General features: G+C 33.9%; 1 protein-coding gene across 2 annotated transcripts; it reads left to right on the forward strand.

Annotated features, from left to right (window-relative positions):
* Positions 1 to 9,418: 9,418 nt before the first annotated feature.
* On the forward strand, positions 9,419 to 17,851 carry LOC140979307 (two-component response regulator ARR2-like). 2 transcript variants are annotated; one of them, XM_073444651.1, is made up of 7 exons: positions 9,419 to 9,831; positions 10,360 to 10,512; positions 10,600 to 10,992; positions 11,103 to 11,179; positions 13,311 to 14,267; positions 14,349 to 14,657; positions 17,662 to 17,851. In XM_073444651.1, exons 1-6 carry the CDS (start codon positions 9,663 to 9,665, stop codon positions 14,421 to 14,423), a joined length of 1,824 nt encoding a protein of 607 aa, XP_073300752.1. In that variant the 5' UTR covers positions 9,419 to 9,662; the 3' UTR covers positions 14,424 to 14,657; positions 17,662 to 17,851. The 2 variants fall into 2 exon arrangements, with proteins under 2 accessions (XP_073300752.1, XP_073300753.1); XM_073444652.1 differs by lacking the exon at positions 17,662 to 17,851 and having other exon boundaries at positions 14,352 to 14,614.
* The last annotated feature ends 358 nt before the right edge of the window (positions 17,852 to 18,209 follow it).

Consider the following 18,209-nt stretch of genomic DNA (forward strand, 5'->3'; position numbering starts at 1 on the left):
TTTTGTTCAAATCATTAGGGAAGATGAGCCAAAAGTGGCCCGAAATGTGTCGTGTGTATCGTTGTTCCTGCACTGAAACATGTTGGAAGAATGAGCATAAATTTTTACTCAGACCTTCAAAGGCCAATTGGAGATGCAATAAAAGATATAGAGCTACAACTTTTATGTTTACCACTTTTGCAAATTAGGAAGTTAAAAATGAGTTTTTGGAAGAATGAGGCGCGCCACCGCGCCAGAACTCGCGCCATGGCACGCGGGGTGCTGAATTTTTGGGTTTTTGGCAGCAAGGGGCGCGCGGGTGCGCCAGATCTTGCGCCACCGAGCGCGGTTTCAGATTCAAAAACACGTTTTTGAGAGAAATTAAGACTTATAATCCATTTTCTAGACTCTTCTACTCACTTCTTTCCTTCTTCCTTTATTTCCATCGGTTTATGCCCTTCTCTTTTTCAAGTTTTTCTCTCCTTCATCTTGCATTTCAAGGTCAAGGATTATAGTGATTTCTTAGCTTTTCCCACAAAGATTTCAAATTTAAAGGTATGAACTTTTATATTCTTGGAGTTCAGAAGGGTTTGGAGTTTTGAAGTGTTAAGTTGAATTGTTGATTTCTTGGATTAATGTTGATGATTGTTGGTCATTATCGTGTTTATTGTTGTAGGAAGCGTTCAAGATTATCACCTTAGCCATCATTTACTTGTTGGGTTGTAAGTAGAAGCTTCCTTTCAAGTGCTCACATGATTTTATATGTATCAAGCCATGTTATTGCTAATTAGCTCCTTTCTTTGGTATATAGTTGATCTATATATTGTTATATGTTCATTGTTCAAGCATTTCCATTGAATTCATTGATCAAGGAGCTAATACACCATTGTGCCTACCAAGTGTTTGTTTAAATGTCTCAATGAGATTTCCTATGATTAAAGCCAAGGAATGATAGTAATTCATGCATGTCATTGGCAAATTTCATGATTATGAGTATCTCTCACAGTTTTGATATATTTATATATCAAAGAGATATTATCCACAGGTCACAGAACTATCATTTCTTTTCCTTTAATTCATGCCATGAAATACCATCTATATCGCTTTGTCATCTATTGTTCATTGAAGATGGTATTATTCATTGTTTATTGCTATTGATTTATTGTCAATTTCCATTGATTCATTGTTCATTGCCATTGCTATAGCAATGTCTCAAGCCAATCCTATGTATATGTATTTGTTATGTACAGCTTTCTGCTTACTGCGTTTTATCTCATTCCAGTTAATATCATGTGATGCAGGTGATAAAAGGATTGAAGCGGATTGTCTGAGGCCGGAGAAGTCATATAAAAGGCAATGGGAAAGATTTTGTTTGGTCATGTCACTTTTGTTTTGGGTTTAGTGAACATGTGAAGTTTTAAAATATCATGTATTTTGCTAAATGAATGATGAGAAAAAATTTATGTTGGCTTTTGGCTATGTGTGGAAGGATATGATTGTGAATAGTTATGTATATTAGTTTTGGACATGTTTATGAGGTACATGGTATATTGTTCTTTTCCTTTCAAATGTTAATGCTTACGCGTATGTTTTTCCTTTTAAATTTAAATGTCATGAGAGGGGGTTGTTTCAAAAAATGTTTTAAATTAATTTATAAAAACAAATAATGTAATTAAAGTAATTTTCCTGCAAATTATCCGGTATCTGATCCTCGTTCGAGCGTGAAATGCATTTAAAAACCCTAATATATGAACTTTTAAAATTTCGTGAATTAAATCCTATCATGCTTGAATTATGCATAAAAATAATTAAGCATATAATTAAAAAATAAAATTCTAGATTGTAAGCACTTAGGTTATGCGAATTAAATTCCTGGACCTTACAACTTCAGTTTTCCATCTTACATGATCAATTATATGTAATTTCATTTTAGCTGATCAGTTCTGCAAACTTCGATATTTTGTTTGTCAAACTCCAAAACCTTTAATTTTAACATTATCATTTATCAAGTAGAATATTTTGCGGTTATGGATGTACATCATTAGTCCCTGGACCTGAGACAACACAGAAGCTCTGCGTATTAGCATGTACTTTGATCCTTTTACCGACTCCATTGAGAGTTATCAGGTGACGGGGTTGGGTGTAGTTTCGAAATACGTAAGAGCCAATATTTTGTAGTTGGAGATTCACCGCTCACCTATTAGTGTGAATATCTTTTGTAATCTGATAAGTTGATAGTGCAAATAATCTCTAAATAGAGTAAGTTATGTGCTTTATGGGAGGTGATTCTCTAGTTGAACATCCAATGTCACTACTATTACTCAAAGATACATCAAATCGTTATTTAATTCATTTTCAACTCTCAATGTACCAATGAATACCATTTTGATCGAGATATATGAGTTAAAGGGACCGTACTGTATACTAACCATAACTTATTGGTTCTTGTAAGCACCATCAGTGATACCTAGGGGATAATTGAGCGATGCTAGTAGACGTTCTTATCATGATCCGATAAGTGTAATCAGACTTGAGCTCTAACATTCTTGATCAAAGGGTCGTTGAAAAAAATGAGGCTGATTAGGGTAAGCTCGAATAAGAACAAATGTTGTCCTGAATCACATGAAATTGTGAACTCATGATTAGTTATATCTCTGAACCATTGAGAGTCATACAAATATCAAATTTTGTGTTATCGTTAAGATTGTCAAATTCAAGGAATTGATTAATTTGATGGAGATCAATCAAATTAATTATAAAGGAGTTTACAAGAAATTTCCATATTTCGAAGTTGTAAAAGTTAGCATGATTGCTAATTTTGTGATGAGAGTGCAACTGTCTATTTTAGTTCAAGAATTTCAAAAATAGACAGCTGTCAAAAATGAGTTAGTGAAAAATTTTGAACTTCAAAATTTTTCGTTTTCATTATAATAACGAGATTTGCACCCTCGTCAAATCGACAATATCTGATTGTCAATCAAGATTATAATGAAATCACAATAATTTAATTGGCGCATTTAGAAATTGATAATTAAATATTTATTAAGTAGTTTGACTGCTATGAAAGAATCACATGGAATGTTCTAGAAGTGTATAGAATTAATTAATAGTTATTTAATTATATCATATATTTTCAGGAGTTGAAAAATATTACATGGGATCGTGACTCATTTATGGATTAATAGGGTTAGAGAATCTTAATACGAGTATAACTAACTAGTAAGAGTCCTAGTTAGACTACAAAAATCTGGTAAAGTTTTGACAAAGAAAACTCTAACTTAAGAGTCCTAATAAGATTATAATTCAAGAGTTCTGGTAAGATTTTAAATCAGTCCATGAAATCTAAAAATATAACATTTGATGTGGTACTTAGAGGTTAGAAAAAAATTTTCTCTCCTCAAAGACTATATTCAGGCCACTCCATTGTTTGACAAGGCTGTTGGCGATTTTGATTTAGGAATCTAAATAAATTATTGACCACCAATTTTGGTTAAGGTATTAATCCAATGGTTTTAGTCAAAACATTTGATTAGTAAGTCAAGCAACTCACGACCACTTTGTGAATGAAAGTCAACCAAAGTCTCGGAAACTTTGTTGATTGAGAATCAAACAAATTTCGACTACAACTCAGAACACGGTCTCGTGTCCGCAGGCTTCCAGACATCACTGATCTCAACGAAAAATATTATCTAGTTTTCTAATGCAATCAGACAAAAAATATAGTTTTTGATCGTGGATCTGATTAGGAGATTAAAAAAATGAGTTTATAGTTGAACAATCGTAGGGAGACACAAGAATGGCTATCTACGCTTAATGTAATGTCCCGAAAATTTTAAGGTCCACATGAGCCACATGCATGCAAGTTATTAAATTTCTTGTGTATTTTAATTAAATGGTTTTAATTGCATGAATTAAATATGGTGTGCATGTTTACACATTTAAAATATACTTTTCTACATAGATGCATAAAACTGTATTTCTAAAAGTTATTCAAAATGCGATTGAGGAGCGGAGATCGGGGGCCATATTAGGGAAAGTATTTTATTAAATAATTATTTTTAATTGTTTAAAGTGTGATATATTTTAAATGAAATTTTTGAATATGGGGTGTTTTGAGGTGATTTTATACACCGAATCGTATTTTTAAACATTCGATTTTCGACGAAAATATGAACTTTTTGATCTTTCTTAAACAAAATATTTTAAATATTTACTAAAGGGTTTAATGAGCATAATATACCCTGATTAATGGGCCTAGGCTTGCACTTGCGTTTTAATCAAAATAAAAGGCCAAAAAAAAAAAAACATTCCCCAATCTCACAAAACACACGCCTCATCCCCCTAAATTTTACAAGGACTCTTCCTCCATTAGCCAACCCACACACCACACGTATTTTGTAAAGGAAAGTCATGAAAAGCTTGAGGAAAAATTCTGCACGGTTATCTCCGTCGACGTCCCTCGAATCGCCAAAACGTTTTCGGCTTAATATACGCAAAGGCACGCCTTAACTCTCTTTCAAACATCTTTCACATCATATTATGTGTATTTAACTATCCTTGTATGAAAAACATGATACACGTATTTTATTTTCATTTTTGACAAGACATGGCCAAAAAACTCATGTTTTAATCCAAAACTCTTGTTAATGATGCATAAAGTGGCTGCCATGCTAGGGCAATAAAAAGAGATGAATTTCAGAGGGTTTAGGAGGCTAGATACGGTTGCACAAGGGCTGGACAGGGAGGGTATCTAGCTTGCACGAAAATAAGAGTCGTAGTGGCTAAGGGGTCTTCGGTTAAGAGTCCTTTTTGGTTACAGTTTCTAGCTATTGTTAGAGCATGACTAGGAGACCTAAGAGGGCTGCATGAGGGTCCTAAGATGGCTGCACGAGGGTGGCTCGAAGGGCAAGGTCGATGTGCATGCGCTTGGATGGGTTTGGGGGAAACGGGTGCATGCGTTTGGACGGGATTGAGGGACTGTGGGTTTAGGCTTCTCAAGCTCGGTCCAGTAGAGTCCATAGGGGGGTCCAATAGGGTCCTAGGTTAGTCAACAAGGGGTTGGTCGAGTCGCTTAAGGCCTAGGAGCGAAGGGATGCATGGCAAGTTATACTAGTGTTTTCGAAAATAAAGGGCATAAATTCAGTAGACTTGCAGGGTGATTCCGAGGGATTTAGGTGGATTTATTTGGGTTGAATATGGTTTAGTTAAGTGTTAGGAAGCTTTGGTTCAAAATTGGTAAATTTTGGTTAAGTTTCGAGTCCATATAAGTCAAAAACGGGATGTACGTCTAACTTGTCAAAACGAATTAGAAAATTAATCGAGGGACATAAGTTTACGTCTAAGAAATATTTACGGGTATATTTTAAGGTGATATGTTAAGTTTGGAATAATTTGGGTCGTCGTTTCGAGGTCTAAGGACAAATATGAAAAATTATGCTTCTACGGGTAAAACAGTCATTTTACACCTAAAAATTGTTAGACGTCGTGGCAGTGCCCTGAATGCTGTAAAATATGTTAATATGATTATTTTAAATATTTATATAATTTTATGATGAAACATTAATGCTAACAGATATGTTGCATGCTTGGTTTAAAAGAAAAAAAAAAGATTAATGCATGCTTTAATTTTTATAAGTGATGAAAATATGAAAAGTTTAAGGAGATGAAGTGATTGTGACTAATACGATGATATGATTGGAGATATCGTGAGTGAAAAGGCTTAAGAGGGAGCCCGTTTACGGGAGAAGGCCCCAGAGAGAGCCCGATGATCGTATTTTTATTGACATGATATGATGATATGTAAGGTCAAGGCTCAAATGACGGGTGAGAGTGTCGCTGATGTCCTCGCCGTCCAGTACTGTGATTACATGTGGTGGATCCATCGACCTTCAGTTAATACGAAAGTCACAATTAACTATTTGAATTCAACGAAAAGGAAAACGTATACGCATATGATGAAAAAGAAAAATGTTTACGATGAAAGGAAAAATGTTTAAGTTTATGCATGTTCATTAAATGTTATTTTAAGGAAAAATATTTTCACTGTTGCATGTGATTGTATATATACTACTTACTATTATGGTTATGGTTTGCTGAATCAACAGACTCACTAGGTGTGATCGATGCAGGTGATCATGATATTGATATCGTTGAGGGCCTTGATGGTTGATCTTTCTGGATTGAAGGTGCACACAAAGCATTTAAATTATGTTTATGATTTAAGTTTACATTAAAAATTTTGTGACTTTTATGCTTTGGAAGAATTTTGAGAGATTAGAATGTTTATACTTTATTTTGAAAAATATTGCTAAGTTAGGTTCGGTAAACGATTGACGATTTTATGTTTTGAATTCTTTTCTTTGAATTTTNAAATCTAGTACTTTTAAGAAAAACGAGTTGTGGATATTTCACTTAAAATCCAGAATAGGTTGGAACCGACATTTAAAACACAAATATAAACATCTAAACATCCTATAGATTTGATTTGAATTATACGACAAAAAAATTTTGATCATCGAAATAAAATTAATTTAAAAAATTTTAAACTTGTATTACATATTGAACATCCTTATACACTCCCCATCATTAAATATAAGTGCTATTATGAGTTGTCAACTCATGACCAACTAAATTTTTTGTACATCACACATTTGTCTTAGGTGAATTTTAGGCTCCAAATTGATGCCATGGGACATATCCTTTTCCGTCTCAACATTTGCGTACGTACTTTACTATCCAATCATTCAAGTCTCATAACTAATCGATCTAATTATCTCAGGTTGCCCGTCGGAAAACGAAATTAGGCTATCGTAATCAATATTAATTATTTTATATAAATAGTTTTATCGATATTATATTTACTCAATTTTTGTTATATACAATCCAATTTATACGTTGATTTCTTCGAAATTTTTAATTAGGTCTTGATTATGGGTTGATGTTACGATATGTCGTGCTTGATAATGGTAAAATTTGATTATTAGAATGTAATACTAATATATGATCATCAATCATCTTAACCTGGACGATTTGAGATATAATATGATAGGGGCTTTAATAATTTTAGAAATTATATTTTTCTGATTTTTTTAAAAATTTAAAATAAATATTTACCTTGGATGAACGACTGAAAAAATAAGCCATAATCCCCTCTATTGGCACACATACAACAATGCATGCCTACTAATAAGTAGGGGTGTTCATCGGTCGCTTCGGTTCGATTTTCGATTTTTTATTTTGGTTTTCGATTTTACAAATATATAATTCGATATCCGAACCATTTTTTTCAATTTGGTTCGCTTTTCTACCGAAATGGTTCGGTTATTTCGATTTTGATACAATTATTTAAATTAATAAGACATAAAATATAATATGTTATCTTTTTACATGATTTCTTAGTAAAATATTTAAATATAAAGTCTAAATAAATTACATAAACAACAATAAACTAAATATTATTCAAAATAATTCTTCATTCACTAATATTATCTCAAAAAATATATAATAAAAATAAAATTATTAATTTAATGAAATTTTGGTTTTTTCGATCGGTTCAAGATTTTGACATATATAATTTCAAATCAAACCAAATAAATTTTGTTTTTAACATTTATATTCGAATTATAAAATTCGATTTTCAGTTGGATTTTTTCGATTTTATACCTAGTTTAAACATTGCAATAAATAATTTTAAAGGTCCCAGCCCAAGTACTTTCTTCCAAAGAGGACGGGGCCCAGAACCCATCACATCGACGCTTGGCACCCTTAAGATTGATCCTCAGAAAAAACCCTTCCAGCTAGTTATCGGCTGTTGCTCGTTGTGGAGGTTTCAAACTGTGGATTGTGTCGGTAATTTATGTCAATTTTAAAATTAATATATAAATAATTTTTCTATAATTAAAAATTACCAAATATATATTTACATAATTATTATATTAAATCACTTTTAACTTAAATCTTAGCCAATATTAATTAACGCAAATTAAGGTTTATTATCTTACTACTGTAAATAGATAGTACAATGTAAATAGCAAATATGACATATGTTAGCTTTTTTAATATACATAAACAAAATCGTTAGTAAACTTGATTTTTACTTCAAATTTCCAACACATCAAAAATCGCGATGGGATTTGATAATTTTTCGAAAACCACGATTTATCTTAACAAATCAGATATAGCATTTCGATTTGATAATGTCGGTTGGTATGTTTTTTACAAAGTATGATTGACATACATATATGTATAGCTTGATTCATGATATGAGATGAAGAAGAATATGCAACACAAATAATAAAAATATGATCAATAATGATTAAAAAAATATTATAGATACAGATAATACTAATTATTAAAAAAATTTTGGGGTTTTATAATAAATTTTTTTTGAAAAAATATATATTATAATTTCGTATTTACGAAATGCCGTCTAAGTTTATGATATAATTAGCTAGTATTTAATTAATTTTGTACCGAATTTTAAAAAGGTAACCGATATGTGCTGTGTAGAAGTGGTAGAATGGGAGTGGGATGGCACTAATCGTTCAAGGGCCAAATTGCAAATTAAAGGGCCAAAATTGGAAATTGTTCAACGGTCTTACGTGGCAAATTATGACTGGATGATTTATTTTTATATTACGCATGAACTGTGCTCTCATATTCCCAGTCTCTCAAAAAGCAGCTCAACCTCCATAAAAAGCTAAACCCCTTAAAAAAAAACCATTATTAAACAATTATAAATTGATTAATTATCATAATACATCTTTTCCTTAAAAGTTGCAAGAAAATGTTATATTAATGATTCAAAAAGCAAAAAACAAATGTTTATATAATTGATGAACACTTATTATCTGTAATAATCACAAATGTTTGTCGACAACAAGTAGTCCATTTATCATTAAAACTCAATTTTGAAAGGAGGTATGAAATTCGAGATTTAACCGTAGCAGAGGGAAAAAACTGAGCTTTTTATTTCTACCAATATCGGGTGCAAGTTAACTGCCTTGAACCGCGCTGTAATACACATTTTGTTGTTTTTAAGGTAAATTTTAAATTTTCTAAAAAAAAAAAGGTAAATTTCAATTCTTGAAGATATTTAACAAAATGAGTGAGATGACAGATTTATGTTTTCTAAATTCAAAAAAGCCAAAAATAGATGAATTTTGAAGAATTATATGTTCAATCAATATTTTTTTTTAAAATTTGAAATTTCCATGTATAAATAAATAAAATTAAATACTAGTATTTTGATAAATAATAAAATATTAAAACTCCAAGATTTTTGGCTGCCATGGGGTTAGTTAAGCTCATGTGTGAGCTATGAGCTGGATCCACACTTAACTCATCGAAGTGACCCACTGACAAATACAAAAATAAAATTTAAAATAATTAAATAAGTATAAAGAAATAATCACATAAATTTAACTGCGAACATCTTCTTTTAGTTGAGCCATTTCTCTTCTTTTATTCTCTTTCATCTAACGAAAATAACAAAAAAAGCTTGAATCTTGATAATTATGCTCCCCTATCTCCTCAATAATTTTTATTGGCTGTTTCTTGGATTTTCGTGACCTGCGTATCAAATTTTTCATGTGACAGTGATTTTTAGTGATTCCTCCCCTTTACGGGTTTTGCGAATTACATGCAGTCAGTTGGGTAAGTTTGGTTAATTTTGAAGGAAAAAAATGAATCTTGTGGCGAAGCCCATGTCTTTTACGAGTTCAAGTTCTCCATGGAAGTCCAACAATGGCGTTTCAGACCAGTTTCCGGTTGGTCTTAGAGTACTCGTGGTAGACGATGACCCCACATGTCTAGGGATCTTAGAGAAGATGCTTAGAAATTGCCTCTACGAAGGTAATATAATAAATATGTATTGCATTAGCAACAGGCACATAGCGTGTGTGTGTGTGTGTTCTTTGTTCATTAGCAGTTGCCAGTTTATGCCCTGCTTCTATTGTTCAAGTTTTATTTTTTCCCCGCTATTTTGTTTTAAAGTTCAAATCTTCGATGTTTTTTCTATTGTAATAACAGATCTTATGTTAAAATATGGTTTTTTTTCATACTTAGTTTCATTCTCGACTTGGTACTTTGTGATTGGGCAGAGGAAGTCCGGAGATTTTTTTTTAAGTACTGGAGAAGGGTTTTGGAAATAATGTAATATGTGCTTGTGATTTTCAATATTTAGAGGGATGAGATAGTTTGACCTCTGATCTTATTCATTGAGGTCAAGTTATGGCTGAAATTATCAGATAGATTTTATTGGTAATTTTAAGTTATTAGGTTTGCTGTTTGTTAGGTTTTTTGGCCTGAAATATGTAATTTTATATGTTTGGGACCGATCTTTTTTCTGATGTTTCTGATTATTATTATTGCGATTTCCAGTTACCAAATGCAACAGAGCGGAGATTGCGTTACAGTTTCTTAGGGATAACAAATATGGCTTCGACATTGTTATAAGTGATGTCCACATGCCAGACATGGATGGTTTTAAACTTCTAGAGCATGTAGGACTCGAGATGGACTTGCCAGTCATAAGTAAGCACTATAGAATGATATTTGGTTCTTTCTTTCGGGTATCGGTTATCAATTTTTTTTCTGAGTCCTGGTTTTGTGGTTTGTTAGTGATGTCGGCAGATGATAGCAAAAATGTTGTGATGAAGGGTGTGACTCACGGTGCTTGTGATTATCTCATTAAACCGGTTCGTATGGAGGCGTTGAAGAACATATGGCAGCATGTGGTTCGGAAGAAGAAGAACGAGTGGAGAGATAAGGATTTGGAACAATCGGAAAGTGCCGGAGATGGTACAATGCTGCAAAAACCTTCTGAAGATGTTGAATATTCGCCTTCCTCTAATGAAGGGAATTGGAAAAGTGTCAATAAAAGGAAGGAGAAGGACGAGGAAGACGGAGGTGAATATAGGGATGAAGCATCTACGTTGAAGAAACCTCGTGTTGTTTGGTCAGTTGAGCTTCATCAGCAATTTGTTACTGCTGTAAATCAGCTAGGAATCGACAGTACGAGTCGTTTATCACTATTCTTTCTGTTTTTCTCGACATTTTGCTCGTATAAGTACTATCGTTTGTTTTCCTGATTCTTCGTTAAAGTTTGTTTCCTTGTTATGCAGAGGCTGTTCCAAAAAAAATCTTGGAATTGATGAATGTGCCTGGAATAACAAGAGAGAATGTTGCTAGCCATCTTCAGGTTCGACAAATCATGATTCGGTTTTATCATTCGTTTGCTTAATTGTGCAGAATCTGATGTTAGATATCCGTTTTCTCGTGCTCAAACGCAGCGGAAGTTTTAAAATTTTATTTTATTTTGACAATCAAAATATTTGTTTGAGCACTCGTATGATTTTAATAAACATAAATATACATAGGATGTTTAAAACTTTTACTTTAGTGAACAATTTTCACTTGGCTCTAGTTACGCCGGTATAAGCGAATGTAGCTCTTGTTGTAAATCCCACGTACATTCTTTGAGGCTTTTTTCTTTAATTTTCTAATCAGGTCCACGACCGGATTACTTGTTCCTCTTCCAACTTGCACTAGAAAGTATTGAACGATTTTTTGTTGGAGATTAAAAACGAGAGGCGGCTCAAAACCAAACTTTTTTGGTGGAGGCCGAAAATTGAGAGAAGGGGAGGAGGATTTTCGAAAACCTTGGCTTGGAGGCTAGGATTTCGAAAATTGCATTGGTTAGTTGTGTTTAACTCTAAGCCTAATCTACATATATATAAGCTTAAGGCCCATTAATTAAATTAAATACTTAATGGGCTTAATCAATTAATTATTCTAGTCCAACTAGTTTAATTAATTAATTAATCTTTTAAAGTCAAATTAAGAACCATAATAATATGTAATGTTGGTCTTGTACTGCTACAAGACCGTTATACATATACCCATTACATTTAATTTAAATCTTTTATAAATTCAACATTTGAATTTAATATTTAAATTATAAATTCAACTCCTTGAATTTATCACCTCCAAAATTTTATAGTCATAAATTCAACTACTTGAATTTATTTGCTCCAAATTTTAAGTATCATAAATTCAACTCCTTGAATTTATTCTCTCAAAATTTAATTATCATAAATTCAACTTCTTGAATTTACTATATCATAAACTTTTCTATAAATTCAACTACTTGAATTTATAATCTCAATGTTTTCTATAAATTCTTGAATTTATTATCTCAACGGGGACAAAATAATCCAAAACTTGTGTGACCCTCAATGGTTTAGGGATACAGGTAGCCGTGGGTTCACAACTCTTTGTGATTCAAGACTTGATCCTTTATTCGAGCTTACCTTAATTTGCCCTATTCTATGTATCAACAATTGATCATGAGAATGTCAGAAATCATATTTCTGATTAAACCCATCGAATCATGGTAAGAGCGTCTAGTAGCATCGCCCATGATTTCCTAGGTATCACTAATAGTGCCTGCAAGAACCAGTCGATTATGATTAAAGTGCAGTATGGTTCCTTCATCTCATATATCCCGATCGAATCTACAAGCATTGGTTCATCGAGGATTGCATAATAATTCGATAACTATGTGACACATATTTGAGAATAAATAGTGGCATCACACGTACTATTGGAGAACTTCTTCTCTAACGTACATCTCATACTCTGGGTAGAGATTCCATGCACTATTATTTCATCAGATCACATAGGATATCCACACCCGTAGGTGACTACAATGCACTGGCTCCTACATGTGTCGCAACTGTATCCAATCTCGCCACCTGATGACTCTCATGGAGTCGGTAAACGAGTCAAAGCACAACCCTAACATATAGAGCCTCAGCGTTGTCTCGGGTCGTAAGGACTAATGGTGTACAATCATAACCACGTGCTGATCCTCTCGATGAATGATAACCACTTGGAAAGTCCGAGGGAGAGTAGTTCGGTATAATCATCATCTGACTACCCATCTGCATGTTTGGACATCTCTATGCCCTTACCAAGAAACGCGGTACACAACATTATAGATGCTAGTCTCGAGCTCTAGCGACCTTTATCCATGTTTTAGGCAGCTGAATCGACTAGGAACGAATTTAAATCATACAGTGTTTACAAATGAGTTTCAACATCGAATTACAATTCATTTGTATTAAAGTATAATCAAGGTCTTTATCTATGTTGTTCACATGGGTATACAGATAAAGAAATAACAAACCATGAAATAGTGAATTGTATTAAAATAAAGATTGTTTATTACAACTGAGTCAATAAATTCTCTAGTCAACAGTTGGCTTACAGTAGATGACTTACATGACATCTACTCTAACATCTGAAACTGATATTTCAAATCTATGCAGAAGTATCGTCTATATCTGAGAAGGCTGAGTGGTGCATCACCTCACGCTAATGGACTTGGAAATGCTTTTATGGGAGATGCAGCATTTGGGTCGATATCCTCTCTCAGTGGCCTCGATTTTCAAGCTCTTGCTGCTTCGGATCAGCTCCCAAAGCACAGTCTCGTTTCGCTTGGCAGGGTTGCAGCCAAGCCTGCCATATCTGCGCCCCTAGTCGATCAAATAAATATTTTCAGCTTTGAAAATCCCAAGTTAATGTTTTTGGAGGGACAGCAACAGCAAAACAATAATGTTAAACCAGTGAACTTACTTCATGGGATTCCTACTAACATGGATTCGAAGCAGCTTGCCCCTTTGCACCAATCTGCACAGGCGAGACAGAATAAATCAACCCCGATCATCATGTCCCAGGCGATTCCTAGTGGTGTATTGGAGCGAAACAAAATGGACGTTGTTCATGGACCAGCATATACTTCTGTAGATTTCTCGAGGACTCAGAGGATGGAGTCAGCAGCGAACAGCTTTTCAATTGTGAGTGATTCAGGAATCTCGTGCCTCACTTCGAAAGGGATGACCCAGAATGAGGTTAACTCAGAAACTAATGGATCTAGAAGCGTTTTCCTGAATCATGACGTTTTCAATGAGCAAAATGTTGACAGAAACCAAGATTGGGGATGGCAAAATGTCGGGTCTGCCTTTGAATCAGCACAACTTTTGAAATTACAAGGCATCCTGAACGCTTCGTCATCGGTTCTAATTCCACCTGGATTTTCTTCCAACCAGATTAACAAGTCAGCCGCGCTAGTTGGAAGCACCTCAAATATCGGTCAGCAGATAAACTCATCTTTGGCTAATAATTCATTAGTAATTAAGGCCGAAAAGCTGCCTGAAATGGGCTTTCAGAATGTCCTTTTTACTGAACAGTTAGGCCAGCAGGATCTAATGACACTTTACAAACAGGTTAGCTTTTTCCCTATTTAAATTTGATGTTTTGATTTACTGCTTCATGATTCTTAATCGTATTAACTTCCTACATTCCAGCAGCAAGCAGGCATTGAACCGCTGGAAAACGAGTTTGGCTTCGACGAATATCACTTGGATAATCTTATTGTGTAGCTCGTCCCCTACTCTGTATATAGATGCCGTTACGGACGAAAACACACTCTAGATCTTTTGCTCCACAATTGTGTTTTATTTCCTGTCTCATGAATGTTGCACGACGCTTGTGTTAAATCTTCTTAATTTTGAAAACACGTGCGGTTCATCTGCACACATGAAACATGAGATGAAACAAGAATAGAAACTCAGAGATACGTGCCTTTGATTCCGGTTGAAATCGTGTTTCCAGAGGTTGGATTGTAGAGGCCCGTAATTTGTATTGATATTTTTCGCGGAGTTATTAAAACTTTTTTTTTCTTTACATAAATAACTTGCCTCATTCCTAAAATAAATTTATGAATAGACTTAACTTTAAAATAAAAGCGGAAGTAAATATTGTTTTTCAAAACAACAACTTAAAAATAATCCAGCACAAAAAATTTGAATTTGAAAATAAAAAGGTGAATAAACTGAAATATGAGGTCATCGAGTTCCTATTACTGTTGACCCAAGCTAGCTCACTGGCCTCCGACCTCAGTCTCGACCTCATCAATACCTACAACAATCAAGTCTAGTGAGTCTAAAGACCAAACATGCATATATCGTGAATAACAAGTAAATATATCATAAATATCGCACGCAACGTAAAAATATCGTATCGTAAAGCGTATGATGAAAATCGTGTCATGAGTAAATATAAATACGTGCATATATGAAAATCGTACGTAAAAGATTTGCTCGATAGAGACCTGTCATAAAAATACCATATCGAGATTTATCTAGCAGAGATAATGTTTCAACGCAAGTGACCCGTAACATAACATGAAACCACAGTTTACTGGGCGGTAAAGATCACCACAGTCGTTGGACTGGGTGTCCGTACCCATACATAAACGTAAACCGTCGTAAGTCAACGGGTGGAGAGATCCCATAAGCGTGAGGTGACCACAAGACATATCGCATATATCTCAAAATAAACATTTTATATTTTATGCACGTAATATAATTATAACCCTGTTTTTACCAGATGAGTTGGATCGTTCTCGGGCTTGCTGCGACCTAATCCTAACATGAGACACATGCAAATAATCTCAACTTGACAAAAGCTTCATATCCTAACCAAAAACGAGACCAACGAGACCAACAACTTAGTTTCCAACCATGGCTTCGTACCAACCCGAACCAACATTGAACCATCGTTTAGCCATGATTAAAATACACCTAACATAATGAAATAATATCCCTAAGAATTGTAATACACGAAAAATAGTGAATGGAGGCCAAAATCATGAAACGCTCTTTCGAGAGTCACTTTGGCACATTGCACCGTAAATTCTCGTAATACCTCTGAACTCGTCCAAACCACGAACGGTCAAAAACATGACTTTCGTAACTCATTGGGGTACTGTCCAGTCCAAGGCCACAGGCTAAAATACAGTCAAGAACTCAAACAAGACCCCTGAACCGAAATAATTTTGCTGTCCAAGTGCAGTGGCAGCAGCTGTGCATGTGGTGTTTAATTTATGAAACAAATGGCCATTGGGCTTGAACCACTGACCATAGTCTTTTACCAACACCCTAAGGCGTGACTTGAACCATGGCTAAGGGCACTAGGCCAATCACAATCCAAGCAAACACCTATGACAACCCAAAGCTCCAACCGAGAGCACCAAATTCTGCCTAGAGTGATGTGTTGAATCGTTTGCTGTCTTGTATCGTTCCGGTGGCCATATGATCGACCATGGCTCGATCTAGACATGATGAGGTATTGTGTGAGCCATGGCTAAGGGCTAAAAGGCAACCACCATCCACTCAAACCCCCAAACTCGAAGGTTCACTCACCCACGTCCGAAACAAGAAAACCGAGGGTCACTTGTGTTGTTGTTTTAAAATTTTGATGTATCCGTGAACCAAGTCTTGAAAGGCCATCTTGGTCACGTCTTAGACATGCTAAGGGAGAGGTCTAACCATGGTTACAGGCCCTGGGCCAACCAAGATTCGAACATTCCCTTAGAAGAATCAGACAACAAAATCGTGACTCAACTTGCAACTATGGGAAAGTTTGCTGTCAAGTCTTTAACCTGAGTGCATGGGCTTGAATCAATGAACCAACAACATCCTAACACACTCATAATCATGCCTAGATGCAGCCTTGAGTGCCTGGAACTGACCAACTTCCTGTAACCAACAAAACAACCCCAAACGTGAATTACAAAGCAAATGGCAGAGAAGGCCTGTACAGAATTTTCGCATGGTTGCTGTCATTTTCGGTTTTGTTCCTTAAATCATGAACATATAATGGTTTAAAAAATATCTAGAGGACTTGATTGAAGAGGAAATAAATCTTTCTAAATTCCCTGCTGCTAACACACGATTTCTAGCTGCTGTTTTCTTTGAAAATTTCGAAGGTAGGGTGGGGGAAAATGCTAGGTAATAAAGGTGAAGGTTACAAATTAAATGAGGAGTTTGATTTAGCAATTCCATTCTTTCTATCCTTGTTGCTCGAGAGATATGGAATGATGTGCTAGATTATTGGATTGAGGGGAATTAGGTGGGTGTGATGACCGAAATCTGCTAACAATTGCAAGGTAAAATATTGCTCAAATCTTGTATTTTGAATTCTTAAAGTTTTAAACATTCATTATGTATTTTAGTGAACTAATAAATTAAATTAGGATAAAATTTTATTGCATGGCATGACTTGGTCTAAAAATTAATTATTAAAACGTTAGGTTATAATTTTTTGAATATATTAAGCCTAGATTAATTTATCCCAATTGGTTATACATTTTAATTTAGGCTTTTAACCAAATATTGGATGAAAAAGAATTTCTTTAATAATTTAAATCCACTTAATTTAATAAATCTTAAAACATTCTTTATCATTAAAATAAATTATTCCTTGGCTTAAATTAAATTTAGGAATATTTTCTTATTATTAATCTTATCTCAAATTTTCAAACTCCAGTCCGACCTCGCGTATTTATCCGAAAAGATAAAACTAAACTTCTGCGATTAAAATAAATAATCATGACTTAACGGATTTTAAAATGAATTAAACCCTTCATATATATATAAAAAAATAGTTTTTAATTTAAATAATAGTAATTATGCATGACTTATACGTAATCTGATTTTTCGGGTTCTACATGGATCTTGTCACTTTTTCTGGTCTTTTTTTTACATTATATTGAAGAAAATATACATGTGTGCATGATATGCAAATGCGAAGTTTTTTTTGGTTGGTTGAATGTAGGTGATTGTGGATCGTTACCAGATTTGAGTGTGGGGTGCTAAAGTAGGAATCTTATTTTTGTACACAAGATTTCTTCAAGTGTCTTCCATATTTTCTAAGTTGTTTGTGTTGGTATAATTTAGATAAACTATATACTTAAGTTTGATTGTTTGTTGCTTTATTAAAAACTAAAATTGGTGAAAAACTAAAATTGGTGGTAACAGTGAAATTCAAGTCTTTTAAATCGTACATCAGTTCAATAATTACGTTTCGATTGTTCTACTCATAGAGACAACTATTGCACCAAATAATCTCCTCTCAATAATTTCACTCCTTATAATCAGTGGAAATCAAATTCGTGATATCTCTGATACGAAATGGAAGATTGAACGTTTATCGTTTTACTAAAAGTTATAGTTGGTGTACACTACTCAAATTTTTTAAATCGTATAACAACTTAAATATCATGTTTTGATTGTTCTATATAGAATAGACAATTATTACACTCAATATGAATCATTAAAAACAACTAATTAAAAGAATTTTTTGTCAACCTTTTTATACTCAAT

The sequence above is a fragment of the Primulina huaijiensis genome, chromosome 6 (genome assembly GCF_012295235.1).
Source record: "Primulina huaijiensis isolate GDHJ02 chromosome 6, ASM1229523v2, whole genome shotgun sequence".
NCBI lineage: Eukaryota > Viridiplantae > Streptophyta > Magnoliopsida > Lamiales > Gesneriaceae > Primulina > Primulina huaijiensis.

Bases quoted from the DNA above. Each gene is read 5' to 3' on its own strand.
- LOC140979307 (XM_073444651.1), top strand. From the start codon at position 9,663: ATGAATCTTGTGGCGAAGCCCATGTCTTTTACGAGTTCAAGTTCTCCA. The intron at 11,180-13,310 runs GTTCGACAAATC...AAATCTATGCAG, and splicing joins ATGTTGCTAGCCATCTTCAG to AAGTATCGTCTATATCTGAG. The intron at 14,268-14,348 runs GTTAGCTTTTTC...CCTACATTCCAG, and splicing joins TAATGACACTTTACAAACAG to CAGCAAGCAGGCATTGAACC.